This window comes from Engraulis encrasicolus, unplaced genomic scaffold (assembly GCF_034702125.1).
Source record: "Engraulis encrasicolus isolate BLACKSEA-1 unplaced genomic scaffold, IST_EnEncr_1.0 scaffold_32_np1212, whole genome shotgun sequence".
Taxonomy (NCBI): domain Eukaryota; kingdom Metazoa; phylum Chordata; class Actinopteri; order Clupeiformes; family Engraulidae; genus Engraulis; species Engraulis encrasicolus.
The window spans coordinates 342,501-365,000 of record NW_026945621.1 but is presented as its reverse complement, the minus strand read 5'-3'; the positions used below and the strand labels follow the sequence as shown (position 1 = coordinate 365,000).

Below are 22,500 nucleotides of genomic sequence, written 5' to 3'. Positions count from 1 at the left end.
GGAGAAAGCGTTTGGGATCAGGGCCTGGGGTTGTTTAATGCAGTCATTTGGTTTGGTTTCAATGCGACGTGGGCTCGCAAGGCAAATTGCCACATGAACTCATGTGCTATGGGGATAAACTAGCGCTGTTTAGATATTCCCAGATAGCAGATAGCGTATTGTGGCTTTGTTTTGGCATTTTCATAACATCCCCACCAGTGCATTTCTTATTACCATGCATATTCAGGCATTTTACAATGCAGTCGATTCAAATTCTTGAGTGAAAAGGGTGGAGGGAGCATTTTGACAGCTCAATCAGAGGTGGCGATTTTTTCCATTTTGCAATGAGAACGCCTCCTCTACATAAATAGTCTTTTCTGATCGATGTTCGAGGCTGAGTGTGTGAGCGATTACGGTTAGGCAACAAAGTAGCAAATGTTCGAGGCCACGCTATTTTCCAATGATCTGCTGGATGATCCACGCTATTTCCCGTTTTCCCCCAGGGGATATATCGTAACTTTCAGTCCATGACAGTCGGTGGACAAGCTATAGGCTAACTAGACTATGATGACTGGTGGTAACCTCAGGAGGACATAGGCTACAGTTTGAGTCATTTAAGTTGACAGTCTCATGGGATCCTATCCTATCGTAACTTGCGGTCTCACAATTCGATGGGCAATCACCCGCGAAAACCACCGCGAGGGTGTGCGCATGCGTGCGCATGCTCAGTAGCGAAGAGAATCACATCTCGATGGGTCGCTCATATAGACAGGACACCGGCTGAAAAGTGATCTTCAGGGTCGTTGCCAGAGTCGTTGTCAAGTGCGGGCTGGGGGGGTGAGGGAGCTTGAGAGGTGACGACTGAGTGACCTCCCCCAGTGCCAAAGTTGCCAAACCGGTTGTAAAACTGGTTTAGGTCATTGGCCATTGATGGGTCGCCATCAACCATGCATCTCTTCTTCCCACAGCCGGTGATGTTTCTAAGCCCCTGCCAAGCCTCTCTGGAATTGTCGCTCATTTTCTTTTCCACTTTCCTCCCATATGCAACCTTGGCCTCCTTGAGGGTGCTTTTGAGCTCTCGCTGTACGCTCCTCAGCTCTGTGAAGTTACCCTCCTTGAAAAGTTTCTTTTTCCTATTGAGGAGTTGTTTGACCTCACTGGTTACCCAGGGTTTGTTATTTGGGTAACAGCGGACAGTCTTGGTTGGTGCAACAACGTCCATGCAGAAGTTAATTTAATCTGTAGTGTAGTGCATGCCGTGGCCTCCTCCAGGTCATCACTGCCCTGTAGTAAGTGCCAGTCTGTGATCTCGAAGCAGTCCCTCAGCGTCTCCTCTGCTACTGGTGTCCATTCCCTGAAAGTGCGTGTGGTAGTTGGAAGTCTCTGTACTTTGGGGACATACAAAGGCTGGAGATGGATCAGGTTGTGGTCAGAGGAGCCCAGTGGGGGAAGAGGGTGGCTCTGTAGGCATCTTTCACGTTTGCATACAGGAGGTCGATTGTTCTGTTCTTTCTTGTTGCACAGTCAACAAACTGGTGGAAGTTAGTGAGGGTGGAATCAAGGGTTACATGGTTAAAATCTCCAGTTATGGCAAAGAAAGCCTCTGTGTGCTGTGTTTGTAGCTTTGCAACAGTTGAGTGAATGATGTCACAGGCAATGTCTGGAACAGCTCGCGGTGGGATGTAGACACAGATGATTATGGCATGAGAAAATTCTCTTGGAGTGTAGTAGGGACGTAGGCTGACGGCCAGTAGCTCCACATCTTTACTGCAAACCGTTTCCTTCACAGTAACATGTCCAGGATGGCACCACTTGTTGTTAATGTACATGATCAGTCCACCTCCTTTCTTTTTCCCTGAGAGTACATTGTCTCTGTCCAGTCTGGCTGTGCTGAAGCCCGGTAAGTCAACATTAGCAGTAGGAGTGAGACTATTCAGCCATGTTTCAGTGAGGCAGATCAGACTCGATTCTCTGAACAGCTTTTGATTTCTTACCAGGGCAGTCAGCTCGTCGGTTTTGTTGTTCAGTGAGTTCACTTCCCATCACGATTGCAGGGACAGAGGGCTTGTATCTCCATTTCTTCTCCTTTCGCCTGGCTTTGACTGCGACTCCAGCTCTGGTTCCACGAAAGCAGAAAAGTTCCTGGGGTATATTGCCGTTCACTGCACTGCTGGCAAACTTGCGCAATGCAACCAGCTGATTCCTTGTGTAAACAAGTTTACTGTTGTCAGAATGTTGCACAAAGTTATCCATATCCATGGGATAGAAATAAAAATACCTTCTTCAAACAAGAAGTTCAAAAAAAGAAATTCGCTCGAGACGCAGCATTGACATGTTTGATTCAGCTAATCACATAACGGCTCTGGCTTGACAGCCTGGGACATTCGGAGATCCGTTCCGATTGGTTGTCGCCGAACAGCGTCAGAGCGAATTCGCCTGCGATTAGATTTAGTTTAATCTTCAAAATTCGCTCTGGTCGCGCAAGAAGCTTCGCTACTGGCGAATTAGCTTTGGTAGCGCAGGTCGCGTGCCCTCCATAGAGAAATAATGACTTCCGTCGCTTCGTTCGCTCCGTTCGCTCTTGGTCTGTACACGGCATTAAAGATTAAAGTGCAGTGATCTCTCAGGTCATACAACTCAGAAACACTATCACGACACTGAAGAGAAGAGTAGAACACTAGCTTGGAGGTAAAATTTGCACTGCCATACCCAGAGAACGGTTGAAAGTATAAGAGAACAGTAAAACCCTATTGTTTAACTCAAGGGGAGGTGTAAAACAAGCTTATTTCCAAAATTGGGACAGTATACTGTAAGCCTGATTATCATCGAATTTCAAATCTCTTCGAGAATTGGTCTGGCCAAGAGCATAACAATGAGCATTTCCCACACGGCATGGTTGACCCGCCTCCCTTGGTTTACTACTGGTTGTTTGACCCGCCTCCCTTGGTTTACTACTGGTCGTTTGACCCGCCTCCCTTGGTTTACTACTGGTCGTTTGCTTGAGCTGACTAGTAGCAACGCTGAAGGTGTTTCCAGCCCAAAAAANCTCAAAATCCGCCTAGAAGCACAAATCCCGCCCAATTCTATTGATTTCTATGACAAAAAATTGAGCGGGTTTTTCTGCTAAATGCCATTTTTACCCGCACACAGCCATCCTAAGCAGCCCAATTGGGCGGGAAACAGCCCAATCTGGCAACACTGCTAGGAGGGCACAGCCTGGCTAACTGTACTCTGTATAGTATACACAGAACTACATAACACTTACTTCATTACATAAGACTTCAACATTATGGGGAGAGAGAGGAAGAAGGGAGATCAGATGGTGTGTGTGTGTGTGTGTGTGTGTGTGTGCTTGCGTGTGTGCACGTGTGTGTGTGCGTGCGTGCGTGTGTGCACGTGTGTGTGTGTGTGTGTGCACACGTGTGTGTGTGTGTGTGTCTGCATGTCTGTGTGTGTGTGTGTGTGTGTGTGTGTGTGTGTGTGCATGCGTGTGTGTATGTGTGTGTGTGTGTGTGTGTGTGTGTGTGTGTGTGTGTGTGTGTGTGCGTGATGTCTAGTGTGTCCTCATCTTGTGTATCGCAATACTGCTGACTGAGAAGACAACAGGCACAATAAGAGGGTGTGTGTGTGTGTGTGTGTGTGTGTGTATGTGTGTGTGAGATAGAGAGACGGACACGGACACGCGCACGCACACACACACACACACACACACACACACACACACACACACACACACACACACACACACACACACACACACACACACACACACACACACACACACACACACACACACATTGGTGTCTGTACAGACATGTACCTGAAGTGCTGTCTTGTTGTTGATGCAGACAGCAGTTACTGCATGTACTGTCTTGTACTGTCATAGTAGTGTAGTATTATACTATGGTAGTAATGTATTACTAAAGGCCCTGTGTACTGTCATAGTAGTGTAGTATTATACTATGGTAGTAATGTATTACTAAAGGCCCTGTGTGATGTCATAGTGGTGTAGTACTGTGGTAGTAATGTATTACTAAAGGCCCTGTGTACTGTCATAGTGGTGTAGTACTATGGTAGTAATGTATTACTAAAGGCCCTGTGTTATGTCATAGTGGTGTAGTACTATGGTAGTAATGTATTACTAAAGGCCCTGTGTACTGTCATAGTGGTGTAGTACTATGGTAGTAATGTATTACTAAAGGCCCTGTGTACTGTCATAGTGGTGTAGTACTATGGTAGTAATGTATTACTAAAGGCCCTGTGTACTGTCATAGTGGTGTAGTACTATGGTAGTAATGCATTACTAAAGGCCCTGTGTACTGTCATAGTGGTGTAGTACTATGGTAGTAATGTATTATTAAAGGCCCTGTGTACTGTCATAGTGGTGTAGTACTATGGTAGTAATGTATTACTAAAGGCCCTGTGTACTGTCATAGTAGTGTAGTATTATACTATGGTAGTAATGTATTACTAAAGGGCCTGTGTACTGTCATAGTAGTGTAGTACTATGGTAGTAATGTATTACTAAAGGCCCTGTGTACTGTCATAGTAGTGTAGTATTATACTATGGTAGTAATGTATTACTAAAGGCCCTGTGTACTGTCATAGTGGTGTAGTACTATGGCACTATGGTAGTAATGTATTACTAAAGGCCCTGTGTACTGTCATAGTGGTGTAGTACTATGGTAGTAATGTATTACTAAAGGCCCTGTGTACTGTCATAGTGGTGTAGTACTATGGTAGTAATGCATTACTAAAGGCCCTGTGTACTGTCATAGTGGTGTAGTACTATGGTAGTAATGTATTACTAAAGTCCCTGTGTTGGGCTGGACTAGGGGAGAAATAGATTAGATTAGATGAGATTATATTAAACTTTATTTATCCCCAAGGGGAAATTCTTTTCCCAGTTTGCTCTGTAGAGTAAAAAGAGAAGTAAAAATAATATAAAAATAAAAAAGTAGATAAAAATAAATAAGACACACACACACACACACACACACACACACACACACACACACACACACACACACACACACACACACACACACACACACACACACACACACACACACACACACACACACACATACTCTCTTTCACTCACTCTCACTTTCTCTCTTTTTCTCTCGCTTTTTTTTCTCTCTCACTTTCTCTTTTTCCTTCTCTCTCTCTCTCTCACTCACCAACTTTCTCTCTTTTTCTTTCTCTCTCTCTCTCTCTCTCTCTCTCTCTCTCTCTCTCTCTCTCTCTCTCTCTCTCTCTCTCTCTCTCTCTCACACACACACACAGAGCTAGGAATGGTGCATGCTTTCAGCAGAGGGGCACTCAACCCAGACTGTAGTGACCACTTCCCTAATCTTGCTCTGTCCCCAAATTTGAGGGGCTGTTCTGGTGTGCTTTTAGAATGTGATAAGCTTCCTTTTTTAGTCCCCCCTGCGAAGGGTAAAGCACTGTACAAGTTATGTGTAAAATCATTTAATCGAAATTCTCTGGATGCAAGGCCTGACACGCCTTGGCGTGATGTGTTAGAATTAAAGGAGGATGTTAAACATGATTGGAGAGTGTTACACAAGTCACAAGAAGTGTGGGGATCTCCAATGGAGAATTCTCCATGGTGTGGTTGCAGTGAATGCTTTTGTTTCTGTGTTGAATCCTGAGGTTGACCCTGAGTGTCCTTTTTGTCCCCAAAGAGAAACCATTATTCATGCGTTTATGCAATGTGTAAGGCTGAAACCTTTGTTCAATGTTTTATCTTCACTTTTCACAATGCTCAACGAGCAGTTTTCCATTGTATCTTTTATTTGTGGCTCGAAATATGTGCGGAGACGACGAAACAAGTGTCAATTGTTGAATTTTCTTGTGGGCCAAGCCAAAATGGCTATATATGTTAGCAGAAGAAAAACATTGAAGAAGACACTAATGTGGATATTGTGCTGCTTTTTGCTGTCCTTGTGAGATCTCACATTTTAATTGATTTTCGCTTCTACAAGCTAATGAACGATGTGGAGGTTTTTGAACAAATCTGGTGTCATGATGGTGCTGTGTGCTCTGTTTGGAACGATGAATTGCTTTTTACACATGTATTGGCACCTGTCTGAGATGTAAGATGCATTTACCTACTGTATGTAACTTTTGTTTTTTTGTGATTGTTACTCCATGGCACTTTTTGTGCTTCTGTATTCCAAGAATTTGTAATAAAGGTGTTTTGAAATTCACACACACACACACACACACACACACACACACACACACACACACACACACACACACACACACACACACACACACACACACACACACACACACACACACACACACACGCGCGCACACACACACCGTTTGTCCTGCAGCTGTGTTGCATGTTGAAACGTGTGTGTGAGTCAGTAGATGTGGTTGATGTAAATCAGTTGGCAGGCATGGGTAAATATGTACTGTGTGTGTGTGTGTGTGTGTGTGTGTGTGTGTGTGTGTGTGTGTGTGTGTGTGTGTGTGTGTGTGTGTGTGTGTGTGTGTGTGTGTGTGTGTGTGTGTGTGTGTGTGTGTCAGTATGATAAGTGCTGTGTCAGGAGTAAGAACCATGTCAGGCCCAATATGCCACATGCCACTCAACTCTGTGTGTGTGTGTGTGCGTGTACGTGTGTGTGTGTGCATGTGTGTGTGTACGTGTGTGTGTGTGTGTGTGTGTGTGTGTGTGTGTGTGTGTGTGTGTGTGTGTGTGTGTGTGTGTGCGTGCGTGCGTGCGTGTCTGTGTGTGTGTGTGTGTATGCCACATGTCCCTCATGTTTCCTCTCGTCAGCTGCAGCTCCTATCCTGACATGGCCATCCCATAATACTTCTCCTCATTCCTATTCCTGGTCTGGGGCTTCTTTCAGGACTTAGTTGTGCTGCCTTTCAATACGTCTTAGTTGTCCTGCCTGCACTTTCAATACGTCTTAGTTGTGCTGCCTGCACTTTCAATTAGAGATGTACAGGATCCAAGATCCGGTTCCAGATCCGGCAGGATAATAGGGGTTTTTCAGACTATCCGGATCCGGTTCCAGGATCCAGGATCCGGTAGCCGAGGCTTTTAAGTCAAAATAGTTTGAGCCAACGTGATAAAAAGGGCCCACGTGTGTGAGTAGGCTATGTGTTTCAACCCTTCCGTAGGATCCGGTATCCGGTTCCGGATCCCGCAGGATCTTAAGCAGTGGATCCGGTATCCGGCAGGATACTAAAAATCAGGATCCGGTGCATCTCTACTTTCAATACGTCTTAGTTGTGCTGCCTGCACTTTCAATACAAGTGAAAGAAAGTGAAAGCCCATTGGGAAACTCCAACTCCCATTGTCATTGTGACACAGCACTCCACAGCACACAAGTAAACACTGCACACTGCACACAACGAAATTGCATTTATGCCTCACCCGTGCAAGGGGGCAGCCCTCAGTGAGTGGCGCCCCATGGGTAGCAGTGCGGTGGGACGGTACCATGCTCAGGGTACCTCAGTCATGGAGGAGGAGGATGGGGGAGAGCACTGGTTGATTACTCCCCCCACCAACCTGGCGGGTCGGGAGTCGAAACGGTAACCTCTGGGCTGCAAGTCTGACGCCCTAACCGCTCACCCATGAATGCCCAAGTTACCCAAGACTGCCCTGAGTTAATAACAGTGAATAAAGTAACATTCATGACAACAACCAAAACCACTCAACCCTGGGCTTAACACACACACACACACACCTACACACACTCACACAGACCTATATATAAGTCAAGTCGGTTTTATTGTCAATCTCTTTACATGCACTCGTCATATAAAGAATTGAAATTACGTTTCTTGCTTTCCCATACGCACATACTAATCCACTGAAATGAGGCCAAGTCCTGAAGATACGTCTTAGTTGTCCTGCCTGCACTGTCAATGCGTCCTCCACAAATGACTTAGCACTGCTCTCCAGAGGCGGACTTACCATCAGGCAAACCTAGGCAATTGCCCAGGGCCCCGACCAAGTCTGCCCTCCATAGGGGCCGGCCCAACTGTCACACCAGTTGCAGTACACACACAAAAAAGTAGGCATTGCCACGTACGTATGCGAAGTAATCAAAGATATATATGATAAAAAACACTTAAATAGCACCAAAACACAGAATTTGTTGTCCATATAATGACTTTTTAGGGCCCCATGCTGATATTTTGCCTAGGGCCCCAAAAGGGCTAGATCCGTCCCTGCTGCTACAATACGTGGACACTCAGGGCCGGATTAAGATGGCCTGGGGCCCCCAGGCTACAGGTTGCAGTGGGGGCCCCCCAGAAGGCAAATCTCGTTAACAATATACGTAGACAGTGTCATAAGTACGAGCTAGAAATTCAGGATAACATGTCTGCAAACTGTTCTCAACATGGGGGATCAATTTTTCAATTTTTCACTTTTGCCCAGTCAGGGGGCCCCTAGGCTGCAGCCATATCTAGCCTGTGGTGGGGGGCCCTAGGCTGCAGCCATATCTAGCCTGTGGTGGGCCCCCCCTTGGCTGCTCCCATATCTAGCTTGTGGTGGGGGGCCCTAGGCTGCAGCCATATCTAGCCTGTGGGGGCCCTAGGCTGTAGCCATATATAGCCTGTGGGGCCCCTAGGCTGCAGCCATATCTAGCCTGTGGGGGCCCTAGGCTGCAGCCATATCTAGCCTGTGGGGGCCCTAGGCTGCAGCCATATCTAATCTGTGGTGGGTGCCCTAGGCTGCAGCCATGTCTAGCCTGTGGGGGCCCTAGGCTGCAGCCATATCTAGCCTGTGGTGGGGGCCCTAGGCTGCAGCCATATCTAGCCTGTGGGGGCCCTAGTGGTGGGGCCCCTAGGCTGCAGCCATATCTAGCCTGTGGTGGGGGCCCCTAGGCTGCAGCCATATCTAGCCTGTGGTGGGGGCCCTAGGCTGCAGCCATATCTAGCCTGTGGGGGGCCCTAGGCTGCAGCCATATCTATCCTGTTGTGGGGGACCCTAGTCTTCTGCCATATCTAGCCTGTGGTGGGGGCCCTAGGCTGCAGCCATATCTAGCCTGTGGGGGCCCTAGGCTGCAGCCATATCTAGCCTGTGGTGGGGGCCCTAGGCTGCAGCCATATGTAGCCTGTGGGGACCCTGAGCTGCAGCCATATCTAGGCTGTGGGGGCCCTAGGCTGCAGCCATATCTAGCCTGTGGGGGCCCTAGGCTGCAGCCATATCTAGCCTGTGGGGGCCCTAGGCTGCAGCCATATCTAGCCTGTGGGGGCCCTAGGCTGCAGCCATATCTAGCCTGTGGTGGGGGCCCTAGGCTGCAGCCATATCTAGCCTGTGGTGGGGGCCCTAGGCTGCAGCCATATCTAGCCTGTGGTGGGGGCCCTAGGCTACAGCCATATCTAGCCTGTGGTAGGGGCCCTAGGCTGCAGCCATATCTAGCCTGTGGGGCCCTAGGCTGCAGCCATATCTAGCCTGTGGTGGGGGGCCCTAGGCTGCAGCCATATCTAGCCTGTGGGGGCCCTAGGCTGCAGCCATATCTAGCCTGTGGTGGGGGCCCTAGGCTGCAGCCATATCTAGCCTGTGGTGGGGGCCCTAGGCTGCAGTCATATCTAGCCTGTGGTGGGGGCCCCTAGGCTGCAGCCATATCTAGCCTGTGGTGGGGGCCCCTAGGCTGCAGCCATATCTAGCCTGCGGTGGGGGGCTCTAGCCTGTGGGGGGCCTAGGCCGCAGCCATATCTAGCCTGCGGTGGGGGGCTCTAGCCTGTGGGGGGCCTAGGCCGCATCCATATCTAGCCTGTGGTGGGGGCCCCTGGCAGGTGGGGGCCCTAGGCTGCAGCCATATCTAGCCTGTGGTGGGGGCCCCTGGCAGGTGGGGGCCCTAGGCTGCAGCCATATCTAGCCTGTGGTGGGGGCCCCTGGCAGGTGGGGGCCCTAGGCTGCAGCCATATCTAGCCTGTGCATTAATCCGGCCCTGTATATACTCCTGTGTTCTGTGCTGACCCCTCACTCTGTACTTGCTTGTACGTCCTCCTTGTAAGTCTCTAAAAGCGTCAACGTAATGCACATGTAAATGTTTCAACTCGTTGCATAATCTACAAATAAATAAAGATGACACACACACACACACACACACACACACACACACACACACACACACACACACACACACACACACACACACACACACACACACACACACACACACACACACACCACGTCTAAACAATGATGTTGCATCTCTGACCTGGAAACATATTATGTTTAGTAGAGCGGCTTAATGTGTGTGTGTGTGTGTGTGTGTGTGTGTGTGTGTGTGTGTGTGTGTGTGTGTGTGTGTGTGTGTGTGTGTGTGTGTGTGTGTGTGTGTGTGTGTGTGTGTGTGTGTGTGTGGCACATGTGTGGTGGTGTGTCTGTGTTCAACCATGAACAACAACAACAATGCATGAACTCAAATCAACTGAACTGTGTGTGTGTGTGTGTGTGTGTGTGTATGATGTGTGTGTGTGTGTGTGTGTGTGTGTGTGTGTGTGTGTGTGTGTGTGTGTGTGTGTGTGTGTGTGTGTGTGTGTGTGTGTGTGTGTGTGTGTGAGAGAGTTTGATCGTGTGTGTGTGATGTGTGTGGTGCGTGTGTTTGATTGTGTGTGTGTGTGTGTGTGTGTGTGTGTGATGTGTGATTGTATAACAGCTATGAATAGAACACTTCACACACCGAGTATCACCATGTAAACAAAAGTTCATATTGTTTTTGACTGAACACACTGTGCAATGCTAAGTAGGAGGATGCTTGTGTATGCAGATTTAGGACAGGTGCCGGTATGCTTGCTGCGAGCTGTAAATTACGCACGTCACCGCGAGCAACCGACACATGCTTGCTTCAAAAGCAGTTGACCAAGACGCTAAATTCTGGCGGTATCATCCAGGGGGCAGAGAGAACGCAGCATTGTGATGAGGAAATTGGGACAACACAGATGGCAAGGAAAACAACAAAACAAAAAGAGGGGCTCCTTGGGCAAGGAAAGAATACTGCTACTACTCCTGTATGTGCATGCTCCTTTTTCAAAGTGCAACAAGGAAGTATGATCACAAATGTTTGAAATTTTGGACAAACTCAATGAGACGCTCTTAAAAGTTGTTGCCATTGTCGTTTTCATATCAAGCACACGCGTAGAACTGTGCCGTCTTTCTTACGATCGCCCCCAGCGAGTTTGAAGATATTGCACCTGACGCACGCATTAAGCTGCCGTGTCCAACGTGTGCAAAATTGACATTAAATACTCTATCAATGTTAACGCGTTCATGAACGAATCGTGCACGCGCTCGCGTATCCTGCAGCAAGCATACCGCCACCTTACCACTCAACTCCACACTCGACAACCGAGCCTACATCTAATCTGTGTGCTGATGAGTAGTGTGTGTGTGTGTTTGTGTGTGTGTGTGTGTGTGTGTGTGTGTGTGTGTGTGTGTGTGTGTGTGTGTTGATGAGTCTCTTCCTCTGCTGTGGTCAGCCAGGTCAAAGGTGAAAGGTTACATGTCTCTCACCATGGCAACCAGCCCCTCTCTCCATTCACCATAGCAACCAGCCCCTGTCTCCAAGGTGGTCGTCCTAAATCCAAAACCATCCCTCCTCTCGGAATTTGGAGCACGTGCCAGCAGAGGCGATTCTAGGGTCAGGTGGGGCCCCAAGCGAAAATACAAAAGAACAAAATTTGAAAAAAAAAACCACTACTAAAATGTGGTAAAATGTGGGCTGTTATTCACTATCTAGGCGGTTGGGGGCCCCAAGCAGCTGCCTGCCTTGCCTGGTGGCAAGATGCACCTCTGGCTGCAGGTGGCAAGATCTGCGTGCCACATGCCAAGAGAGAGTATAAGTTAGTCCGGTATTGAGCTGGGGTCTCCAGTTATGAAGTTTGGGCCTATTAGGCCACCGTAACCTCCTAACGCCCTCTGGGCTGAATTCCTGTTTACCGTCCAGCTCAGTCTTTAGTAAACTCTAACAGAAACTACACTCTGCAGATATGTCTCCTTATTACTACAATTAAGGTCATTTAGTAGTACCGGTACATGAAAAAGTTATCTCATACGTCTTTTCTCACATGGAGACCTCATGCTGTCTCTCTCTCTCTGCCCCATGCCAAGACTGAGTTATACTTGTAGAGAGTTACTTGTGCACAATCCCTGGTGCTGAACAAAAAGATTACCTATTTTCTGAAAAAAGGTTCGCACACTCCTTTGGATTTTTTTCTGCTTCAAGTTATTTTTTCTTCTTTTTATTCATTCATTCAATGGCAATGACGTTTCGACCTCTCGGATGAATCTGAGGAAGACCGAAAGGTCGAAACGTCATTGCCATTGAATGAATGAAGAAAGAGAAGAAAAAATAAAAATCCAAAAGGAGTGTGCGAACCTTTTTTTCAGAAAAGACTGAGTTATAGCCATCCCCTGCGGTCTCTCAGTGGCCTCTTACTGCAGATGTTTCTCAACCTTTTTAAGGCGAAGTGTAACGGCAAAAATACTGAATCAAACTAAGATAACGCAAAACACGCCCACTCAATGCAAAAGCGTGTGCTCAAGTTGGGTCTCCTAAGGGGGCGTTGTCCCCTCCTTCTTCTTCTCTTTTTGAGGTGTTTGCGCAAGACGTGCGCTACCGCCATCTACAGCGCTAAGGGGACTTCATTGATTCTAAACCTCAGGACTCCGAAGGTCTCCTAACCGAAGGTCTCCTAAAGGGGCGTTCACCCGACATAAAGTGGATACCGGAAAAGAAACAAAATGACGCTTCTTCTTAGATCCAACTTCTTTGGTAACGGCGTGGAACGTTACTAAAACCTCCCTCCCAAAGCCTCATACAGTGTCGATGCCAGAAGACTAGTCTCTTAGTCCAGCGGTATCGTGCTGTGACTCCCATAGGCGAGTTCGCGCCCCCAAGGGGGACGCAGTGCGCAGCAGTACGTCAGGTTACAGAGGCACCCTTTTCAAATCATGAAAAATTTCAAGGCACCCCAAACCAACAAGCCGTAACATGGCACCGCATCCGATACCACACAAGCTTAGAAAAGTAACACATTTGGAGACGTCACACGACCTACGTTCGAAGTTGCAGCTGACTGGGGCGACCTATATTTACTTTACTGTGCGTAAATGGCAGATGAAAGATTCCACTGACTAGCATTAACTTATCAATTTAGACAAATATGTATTATATTACATAATTTATTTATCAGCCACGTTTCCGCTGCACCCCAGGGTGCCCCGGCACCCCTGTTGAGAAACACTGGTCTGGACTATTCATTCTTTGCTGAAAATGCGCAAATACATCATAACAACATTGCTATGACAATGCAAAGAGTCCCAAAGTAGCTTGACTTGGTGATTACCATTTTGGTGACTATAAGTTTATAGCAGAGGCTCTGTGCAGATGCATGCCTAACCATCTCTCTCTCAACACACACACACACACACGCACACACACACACACACACACACACACACACGCACGTGCACACACACACACACACACACACACGCACGCACACACACACACACACGCGCGCGCACGCGCGCACGCACGCACGCACACACACACACACACACACACACACACACACACACACACACAGCGTTCTGGATGATCTGCAGGGGACTTTATTTATCTTCACAATAGAGAAGTAAAAAGTTCCTCCAGTAATGGAACCCGTTTAGTTCCAAGTTCCTCCAGTAATGGAACCCGTTTAGTTCCACAGTTCCAAAGTTCCTCCAGTAATGGAAACAGTTTAGTTCCAAAGTTCCTCCAGTAATGGAACCAGTTTAGTTCCACAGTTCCTCTCGCTAGTGCAAGGGGTGGGAGACTGTTTAGTTCCACAGTTCTTCTCTGTAGTGCGAGGGTGGGAAACCGTTTAGTTCCACAGTTCCAAAGTTCCTCCAGTAATGGAACCCATTTAGTTCCACAGTTCCTCTCTGTAGGGCAAGGGTGGGAAACCGTTTAGTTCCACAGTTCCTCCAGTAATGGAACCCGTTTAGTTCCACAGTTCCTCTCTGTAGTGCAAGGGTGGGGGACCGTTTAGTTCCTCTCTGAAGTGCAAGGGTAGGAACCCGTTTTCCTTCGAGAGGCCACTTCAAAAGTTACTAAGTCCTCCCAGGGCAGCACTGCGTATGAACACAACTCAGGATTTCCGCCTGGACTTAAAGTGATACTGTCCCATTTTTGGAAATAAGCTCATATTACACCTCCCCTTTTGAGTGAAATAATAGGGCTTTACCGTTCTCTTGCACTTTCAACCATTTTCTGGTTATGGCAGTACAAATTTTACCTCTAAGCTAGCAGTTAACATTGAGTCCTATGAGACCAGTTAGCCGCGAGCTGGTCTCATAGGACTCAATGTTAACTGCTAGCTTAGAGGTAAAATTTGCACTGCCGTACTCAGAGAACGGTTGAAAGCACAGGAGAAAGGTGAAACCCAATTATTTAACTCAAGGGGAGGTGTAATATGAGCTTATTTCCAAAAATGGGACAGTATCACTTTAAGGCCGATATTGCAGGCTGCACCTTTACATCAAACCTCACCTTCTCTAGGTCCCCGGAACGTATTGTAATTGTAATCGTATTGTAAATGTAATTTCTGACATTTCTTTAGAAAACATGACATATTTCATGTGAAACTGCACAACATTAAAATGATGTCAGGGGCCGGATAAGATTGTCCTCAAGACATAGTGCAGCCTGTATGCCTTTGAGTTCCACAGTTCCTCTCTGTGGGGGGGGAACCAGTTCTGAGTTCCCGTCTGGGTTCCTGTCTGTGTGGGGGGGGAACCAGTTCTGAGTTCCCGTCTGGGTTCCTGTCTGTGTGGGGGGGAACCAGTTCTGAGTTCCCCTCTGGGTTCCTCTCTGTGGGGGGGGAACCAGTTCTGAGTTCCCGTCTGGGTTCCTGTCTCTGTGGGGGGGGAACCAGTTCTGAGTTCCCCTCTGGGTTCCTCTCTGTGTGGGGGGAACCAGTTCTGAGTTCCCCCCTGGGTTCCTCTCTGTGGGGGGGGGAACCAGTTCTGAGTTCCCCTCTGGGTTCCTCTCTGTGGGGGGGGGGGGGGGGGGGACCTCAGTGGCTCTGTCTGTACCGCGAGGAGCCCTCTCTGCCCTCTCGTGTGCCTACGTGCCTTTAAAAAGCCTTTGTCTCTCTCTCTCGGGCATCACACCGTGTCGTTAAAAAGCACGACCACTCATGAGTTTTAAACTCATGTGACGTTAACATTCCGGGGATGTATACATCCGGAGATCCGTAGGCTATGTGTCCACCGTTTCACACGAGCGACTCGGCGGCCATGCGCGCGCTGTCCGAGTCCTGACTGTGTAGCGAGCTGAGCCCGGTGTCCGAGTCGTCGCCATCATCATCATCATCGCCCTCGAGCGCCTTTGACTTGGACAGCCCTCTCGCCTGTTCCAGCAGCCACGCGCTCTCGGGTTCTGGCTCCGTTACCCAGGGCTCGCGCTCCCCGCCGGCCTCCGCAGAGGATAATTCCTCCTCCTCCTGGTCGGCGCACAAGTCCAGCGCGCGGACCCGGGCCAGTAAATCCCTCAGCTCGCCCTCCCTCGCACTCCAGAGGTCTCCGCTGCAGCTCAGATCGCCGCTAATCGCCTCTAAATCCGTAGCCAACCGGAGACCGACGTAGAGGCTCGCGTCCAGCTGTGTTTTGATCCTCTCCTCCTCCTCTTCTCCCCGCGAGTCGGGTGCCGTGTCCGGTGCGAGCCGGGACGCTCCCGGTGGTGAGTCCCCATCATCATCCCCTGGTGAGCCCGGGTGGCGGCGGCGGTGGCGGCATGAGGACGCTTCCTCCTGTTGTTCTGGCTTCCGCCGTTCCATCCAGCGGCGGTTGAGCTCCTCGGTGATCTCCATGGTGACGGTGTCCAGCTGTGCCTCGTGACCACACAGTTCTTCCTGCAGCTTCGCCACCTGGAGCGTTAAACGTTTCCATGTTAAATAGAGCAGAATAGGGTAACTTTGGTAACACTTTATTTTAGGGATACATCTATTAGCACTAATACATACAATGTGAAATAGGTAATAAATCCCTTATTGTGCATGAACAAGATATTTGTGAATATGCCAAACAAATGTTTGATTTTGCTTTGTACATGTCTTAAGAAGTTACTTATACAGGAACATTGTAGGCCTATGTATTAGTGCTAATAGATGTAGGCCTATCCCTAAAATAAAGTGTTACCGTAACTTTATTGATCCCCGGGGGTGGGTTTAAAAGTGTCAAGCTTACATAAATACACATAGGCTAATGCCCACATGGACATTTCAAAACACACAACACAGGTAGGCCTAATAGTCAGGAAGGGGACATTAAAAACTAGACACACACAACACAGGTAGGCCTAATAGTCAGGAAGGGGACATTAAAAACTAGAGGAAAAATAAAAAGTCAATTGTGCAGGAGCATATTCTGTGAGCTGAGGTAGACAAGATTAACATGACTAGAGGGGAATGGGTGTTGAAGGATCAGGATCGGTCAACACCTTAATGCACATTACACTGGCTGCTTAACTTTGTCAATGAATACACTCAAATCTCAAAAATGAATGAATAAAGACGCACTCATCAGATTAAGGCGATAGTGGTGATAAAAATAAAGAAATATGAGGAGTGCTTCTTTGTTCATTTATTTGTCCAAATGGGTATTGACATATACATTGATATAGAAGAGAAATAAGACCTAAATAGTCATCAAGTGAAGAGAAAATCCGAAGTGCTCAGGGAATTGTTCAGAAAAAATCTTGAAGGTGCTCTTTGGTGTTGGGGAAAAAACAATATCTTGTCAAAAAAGGGAGTCCAAGGCACTCTTCTTGTGGAAAAATATTAAAAAGCCTTTATTGAAACATGGCTAATAAGTTTTAAAACATGGGAGCAGAGACCCACGCGTTTCGGCGCAAGCCTTCTTCAGGGTACTGCTCAGGCTTGCGCCGAAACGCGTGGGTCTCTGCTCCCATGTTTTAAAACTTTTTAGCCATGTTTCAATAAAGGCTTTTTAATATTTTTCCACAAGAAGAGTGCCTTGGACTCCCTTTTTTGACAAGACATAAATAGTGTTCATATGGTGTTGCATCAGCTGTACCTCCTCACACCTGCGCGTGTACTCCTCAAGCTGCGCGCGCACCTCCGGGGCCAGATGTTGCTGCTGCTGCTGCTGCTGCTCTCCCCCGAGGCCTCCGGCGCGCGCCTGCAAACCCTGCTGCTCGAGATAGGTATCCTGCACGTAGTTGTTCCCGTGCGCCTTCACCCGGTCCAAGTGCACGCGGGCCTCGTAGAGGTGGATCTCGCGGTCGATCTCGCGGATGCGCTGCACCTGCTGGCGGATGGTGTGGTCCTGAGACACGATCAGGTGCACGAGCGTCTCCATCTTCTCCACGGAGGGCTGTTTTCCGCCGAGGGCTTGTGCGCGCTTCTTATTGATTTTCTCGAGCTTACGGAAGGCTTTGCGCACGATGCGTCGCTGCTTCTCCGGTGAGAACGCCATGGTGACCCGCGCGGTGCCCTTGTACACGCACGCGGGGCCGGGGCCCTCCTTCTTCTTGTCCTTGCTGGCCACAACGCGCGCTTCAGCACTGCGCGGGCTGCTGTTCGGCAGAGACGCATCCTGTTTCACTAGCACAAACCGCACGTTCTCCTGCTCGGAGCCCCACGCGGTCCACAGGCGCAGGATCCGGCTCTTATGCGGCAGCACGCGCTCGAACCCCCGCCACTTCTCCACCAGGCAATAGGAGTCGGAGGAGCCCGAGAGAACCGAGGGCTGGCCACGCGCCTGGTGCTGGTGGAGCAGCACGCGCACCACATCCGCGCAGGTGGTCCGTCGAGACAGTCCCGAGATGAGTTTCTCCTCGCGACAGACCCAGACCGAAATCTTCCCCTCTTCCCCCTCCATCAGTCGGCAGCAGCAGCGCGAGTTCCAGCGGAGACTTTAAAGTCCCGTGAGGTCCAGGAGTTCCAGGGAGAGTTCAAGTTTCCGAAACATGTTCAGTTCTCTTCATATGAACTATTTTCTCGCGTGTCGGTGTGTGTTTGTGTGTTCTGCTTGGGTCCTCCGACTGTCAGTCTCGTCAACTCCGTGAGACACAAACACACCAGGAGCGTCACTGAGGCAACGGGACTCTTCCCAGCGTGTCACGTGATGTCCCGTTCACCGTCTAGGGCGGCTGCCACTCAAATACCGCTCACTGCCGTCGCGAGCTAGCCAGGACACCTAGATACGTCACTGCACACACGTCCCTATTCTATTAGAAAGCGTGCGTGTGTGTGTGTATGTGTGTGTGTGTGTGTGTGTGTGTGTGTGTGTGTGTGTGTGTGTGTGTGTGTGTGTGTGTGTGAGAGAGAGAGAGTGAGAGAGAGAGAGAGAGAGAGAGAGAGAGAGAGAGAGAGAGAGAGAGAGAGAGAGAGAGAGAGAGAGAGAGAGAGAGAGAGAGGTATATTCTTTATTAGTGAAAAGTTCACTCTTGCTGAAATGGTCCAGTAGCAGTCAGTCAGCCTATTTTAAACACATTTTATCACGAGATTGTGGCAAGTGTTTTATTTTATGCTGTTGTGTGCTGGGGCGTGGAGGGATGTCACTTGAGGAACAGGCTGAATAAGCTCATCAGGAAAGCGGGGTCCATCAAAGGTGTATGTTTTAATTCGGTGGAGCAGATTTTAGAGGAGAGGACAATGAGGAAAATGAAAAGTGTACTGAGCATGGACGACCACCCATTGCTCAGCTTGATCACAAAAAGTGGCAGAAGCCAAAGGCTCCTCCTACCTGGATGCTCCACCGAACGGTTCAGAAGATCTTTTATTCCTGCAGCTATCAGAATTTTTAACAACAGCTGCTGAGTGACTTTTTAATGTTTTATAATGTTGTTGAGATTCTTTGTGTGTTTCAAATAGTCATGCAATGCAGCACTATAGATGTAGTGAGAGCACATGTTTATTTTGTTTGTTTATTGTTTGTTTGCACCGGTAAGACATGAAAACTACATTCACCCCTGAATATACTGTACTCAGGGGTCCCACATCTTTTTCATGACCAAATTCAAGCACTTTTCAAGCTCTTTCAAGCACCATTTTTTTTTTTCAGTTTTTCAGCACCTTTAAATAGGTCGCAGGAAGGGGTGTGTCCAGAAAATGTTGTGTTTTTAAGATGCAATTTCCTGCATTCTAATCAATTTTAGGATGTCGAATGGATAAGACCATCTGACATCTCACTCACTCAGATTTTTGATGTACCTGAAAAATGTATTTCTATTATTTGGTGTACTGAGTTTGACTTGACACAAATTTCAAGCAATTTCAGGCACTTCACCAAACATTCAAGCACTTTCACTACCTTGAAAACACTTACTTGAAATTCAAGTATTTTCAAGGAAATCAAGCACCAGTGGGAACCCTGTGTACAGTATTTGCATAAGTGAGGAAATACACACACAAGCATAACTTCCAGAACACGCGCTGACACACACGCACGCACGCACGCACACACACACAACTTCCAGAACACACACACACACATGTATAACTTCCAGAACACACACACACACACACACACACACACACACACTATACTGTACAGTATTTGCATAAAGGTCTGCAGTTGATATAATTGTTGGACAGGAGCAGCTCAGCCGGTTTGGAGATGACGACGCGTTACTGTTCCACAGCTGCAACAGAAGTGAGACAATACACACATGTATAACTTCCAGAACACGCGCACACACACACACACACACACAGACCCTCTTCTCTTTCCCAGGTCATGCCCGGAGCATCCTAACTTTCAACTCCTGTTGAAGATCGGATTAAACCCTTTACACACACCCACACACACACACACACGCTCACAGCCCCTCTCTCAGGTCACATCTGCCTTAAATTCCCTCTCTCAAACACACATACACACACACACACGGGCGTGCACACACACGAGCCTGAGCGCGAGCGCACGCACACACACACACACACACACCCGCATGAGGCCCATCTGCCTCCGCTGTCCTCCTAATCTCCGGGGAAGTGAAGGCAGTAGAGGAGTGTGTGTGTGTGTGTGTGTGTGTGTGAAGGCTGTAGAGGAGTTTAATTTATTTATTTAGAGTGTCATGGATCAGATTAAATCCCTCACTACCCGTGTGTGTGTGTGTGTGTGTGTGTGTGTGTGTGTGTGTGTGTGTGTGTGTGTGTGTGTGTGTGTCTGGTCCAGCTGTGCGCTGCACTGATTAGGTACCCCACTGCGCATCAAGCACACACACACACACACACACACACACACACACACACACACACACACACACACACCCACACACACACCCAGCCTGACTACATTGGAGTTCAGCTGCTCTGCTATACCCCCCTCTACTGGTCAACATCAGAACTAGCAGACACATAGCGTCCTGCTTACCATGGAGACCAAAGGCACGCACGCACGCACACACAAGCACACGCACACACACACACACGCACACGCACACACACACGCACACGCACACACACACGCACGCACGCACACACAAGCACACGCACACACAACTAGTCATAGTAACTGTTCCATACTCATATAGATATAACGTAGGTACAATTGTGCTCAAAATATTCTATTCTCCTCCAAGAGCAGTAGCCTACTATGAACACAAACCAGGATTTCCCCCGCCACTTTATATTAGGCCGATATTGAAGGCAGCCACCTTTACAACAGATCCCGCTTTCACTAGGTCCCCTGATAGTGTAACTTAATTGTATTACAAATGTAATTTCTACAATTGCTTTACAAAACGTGTCATATTTTATGTGAAACTGCCTAACATTAAAATGATGTCGGGGCCGGTTAAGACGGCCTCACTATAACCTGACACGACCAGTTACTGCCAATTCACAAAGGAGTGCCTTACCCACGCACGCACGCACGCACGCACGCCTACCGTCCATGTACCTAGGCAAGTGTCATACCGTAGGCTATGTGAAAGTGAAAGCCAACTTGGAAAACTATCAATTAGTTAGCAGGCCTACCTGTAAAGGCAAAACCGATTGTATCCAGGGTATTACCTAAATGTGTTCTACTGTATGTGGCCTTTTTCATTCCGTTTCAGTTTTACAAAATTGTTGAGATTCAAGAAGATTCATTAAACCCCTAAAACTGGAATCACAGCTTGGATCTTGATTGGTTCGCTATGTCAACAATACACCAGAGGTCTTGCCAGGACAGAATGATTTATCATTAGGATTCATCTGATAATATATCATGTGATGACTTGTTTTGTTACTCGTATACATTTCAGAGAGCAATTCAATGAAACTGATATTAAAACTGCATCAAAAAACAAAAACAAAAAAACATGTTCTTTAAGTTAAAAAGAAGTGGATAAGTGTCTTATTTTTCATGTAAGCCGCTGTCTTGCTTTAAGACAAGTTAAAAGAGGGAGCATGTCGCTAAGCTAGTGAAAGTCAATGGATCCGTGTAGCATGCTACAATGCTACACGGATCCATCGACTTTCATTACCTAGCAACATATTCCCTCTTAACTTGTCTTAAAGCAAGACAACGCTTAACATGAAAAATAAGACACTTTACCACCTTTATAAACTCCAGCCAACGATTTTAACTGTATTAAGCCCCAAAATAATGGCATACCCCTTTAAACCTTTGCTTTTGAATGTTGCATATAATTCAGCATTAACCTGTAGAAAAAATTCACCCGTCAAGGTGACTGGTGGGTTGACATATTTCACCCGCTAAAGGTCAAATTCACCCGTCATTGGCAGGTGGACGTGTGCTTATTTTCATCCCTGAAAGGAGTGCCTTACCCACGCACGCACGCACGCACGCACGCACGCCTACCGTCCATGTACCTAGGCAAATGTCATACCGTAGGCTATGTGAAAGTGAAAGCCAACTTGGAAAATTATCAATTAGTTAGTACCTGTAAGGGCAAAACCGATTGTATCAAAGGTCATGATACACGGGGCAACTTTTTGGGCAATGTTGCCGGGCGATGGTGCAAAGAGCGTTTCCCATTGATATTCGGCAACATTGCTGGTTTCTGAATATCTTTGATCGCTTCTGGCAACTTTTTGCGAGAGGCCAATCAGAACGAGAGAAAAACGTCACATGACCATCTGTGCGCTTCAAATCAAAATTTCCAAAACAACATGGCGGCCGTTCAGTGGACCGAAGAGCTGGAGAGAGTGCTGATATCTTTTTACATGGGTGGGTCTACGTTACATGTCAGTGCTTTAAAATGGTGATTTATGCATCAACATGTAAAAATAACATCATACATCTACATTTCAGCGTTCGTGTTAGGATTAAAACAAAGATTTCCTGTCAGCTAAACGTCAACTGCCGTTAGCGAACCAGTTTTCCATAGAGATTGAATGGAGTTGCTAATTAGCTAAATGTATTCTACTGTATGTAGCCTTTTTCATTCCGTTTCAGTTTTACAAAATTGTTGAGATTCAAGAAGATTCAGTACACCTCTAAAACTGGAATCACAGCTTGGATCTTGATTGGTTCGCTATGTCAACAATATCCCAGAGGTCTTGCCAGGACAG

General features: G+C 47.7%; 1 protein-coding gene across 1 annotated transcript; it reads right to left on the bottom strand.

Moving 5' to 3' along the window:
• Positions 1-15,228: 15,228 nt before the first annotated feature.
• On the bottom strand, positions 15,229-17,900 carry rassf10b (Ras association domain family member 10b). The gene is made up of 2 exons (XM_063193244.1): positions 17,048-17,900; positions 15,229-15,879 (listed from the first exon to the last, which is right to left on the bottom strand). The coding sequence occupies exons 1-2, from the start codon at positions 17,852-17,854 to the stop codon at positions 15,229-15,231; spliced, it is 1,458 nt and encodes a 485-aa protein (XP_063049314.1). The 5' UTR covers positions 17,855-17,900.
• Between the last annotated feature and the right edge of the window lie 4,600 nt (positions 17,901-22,500).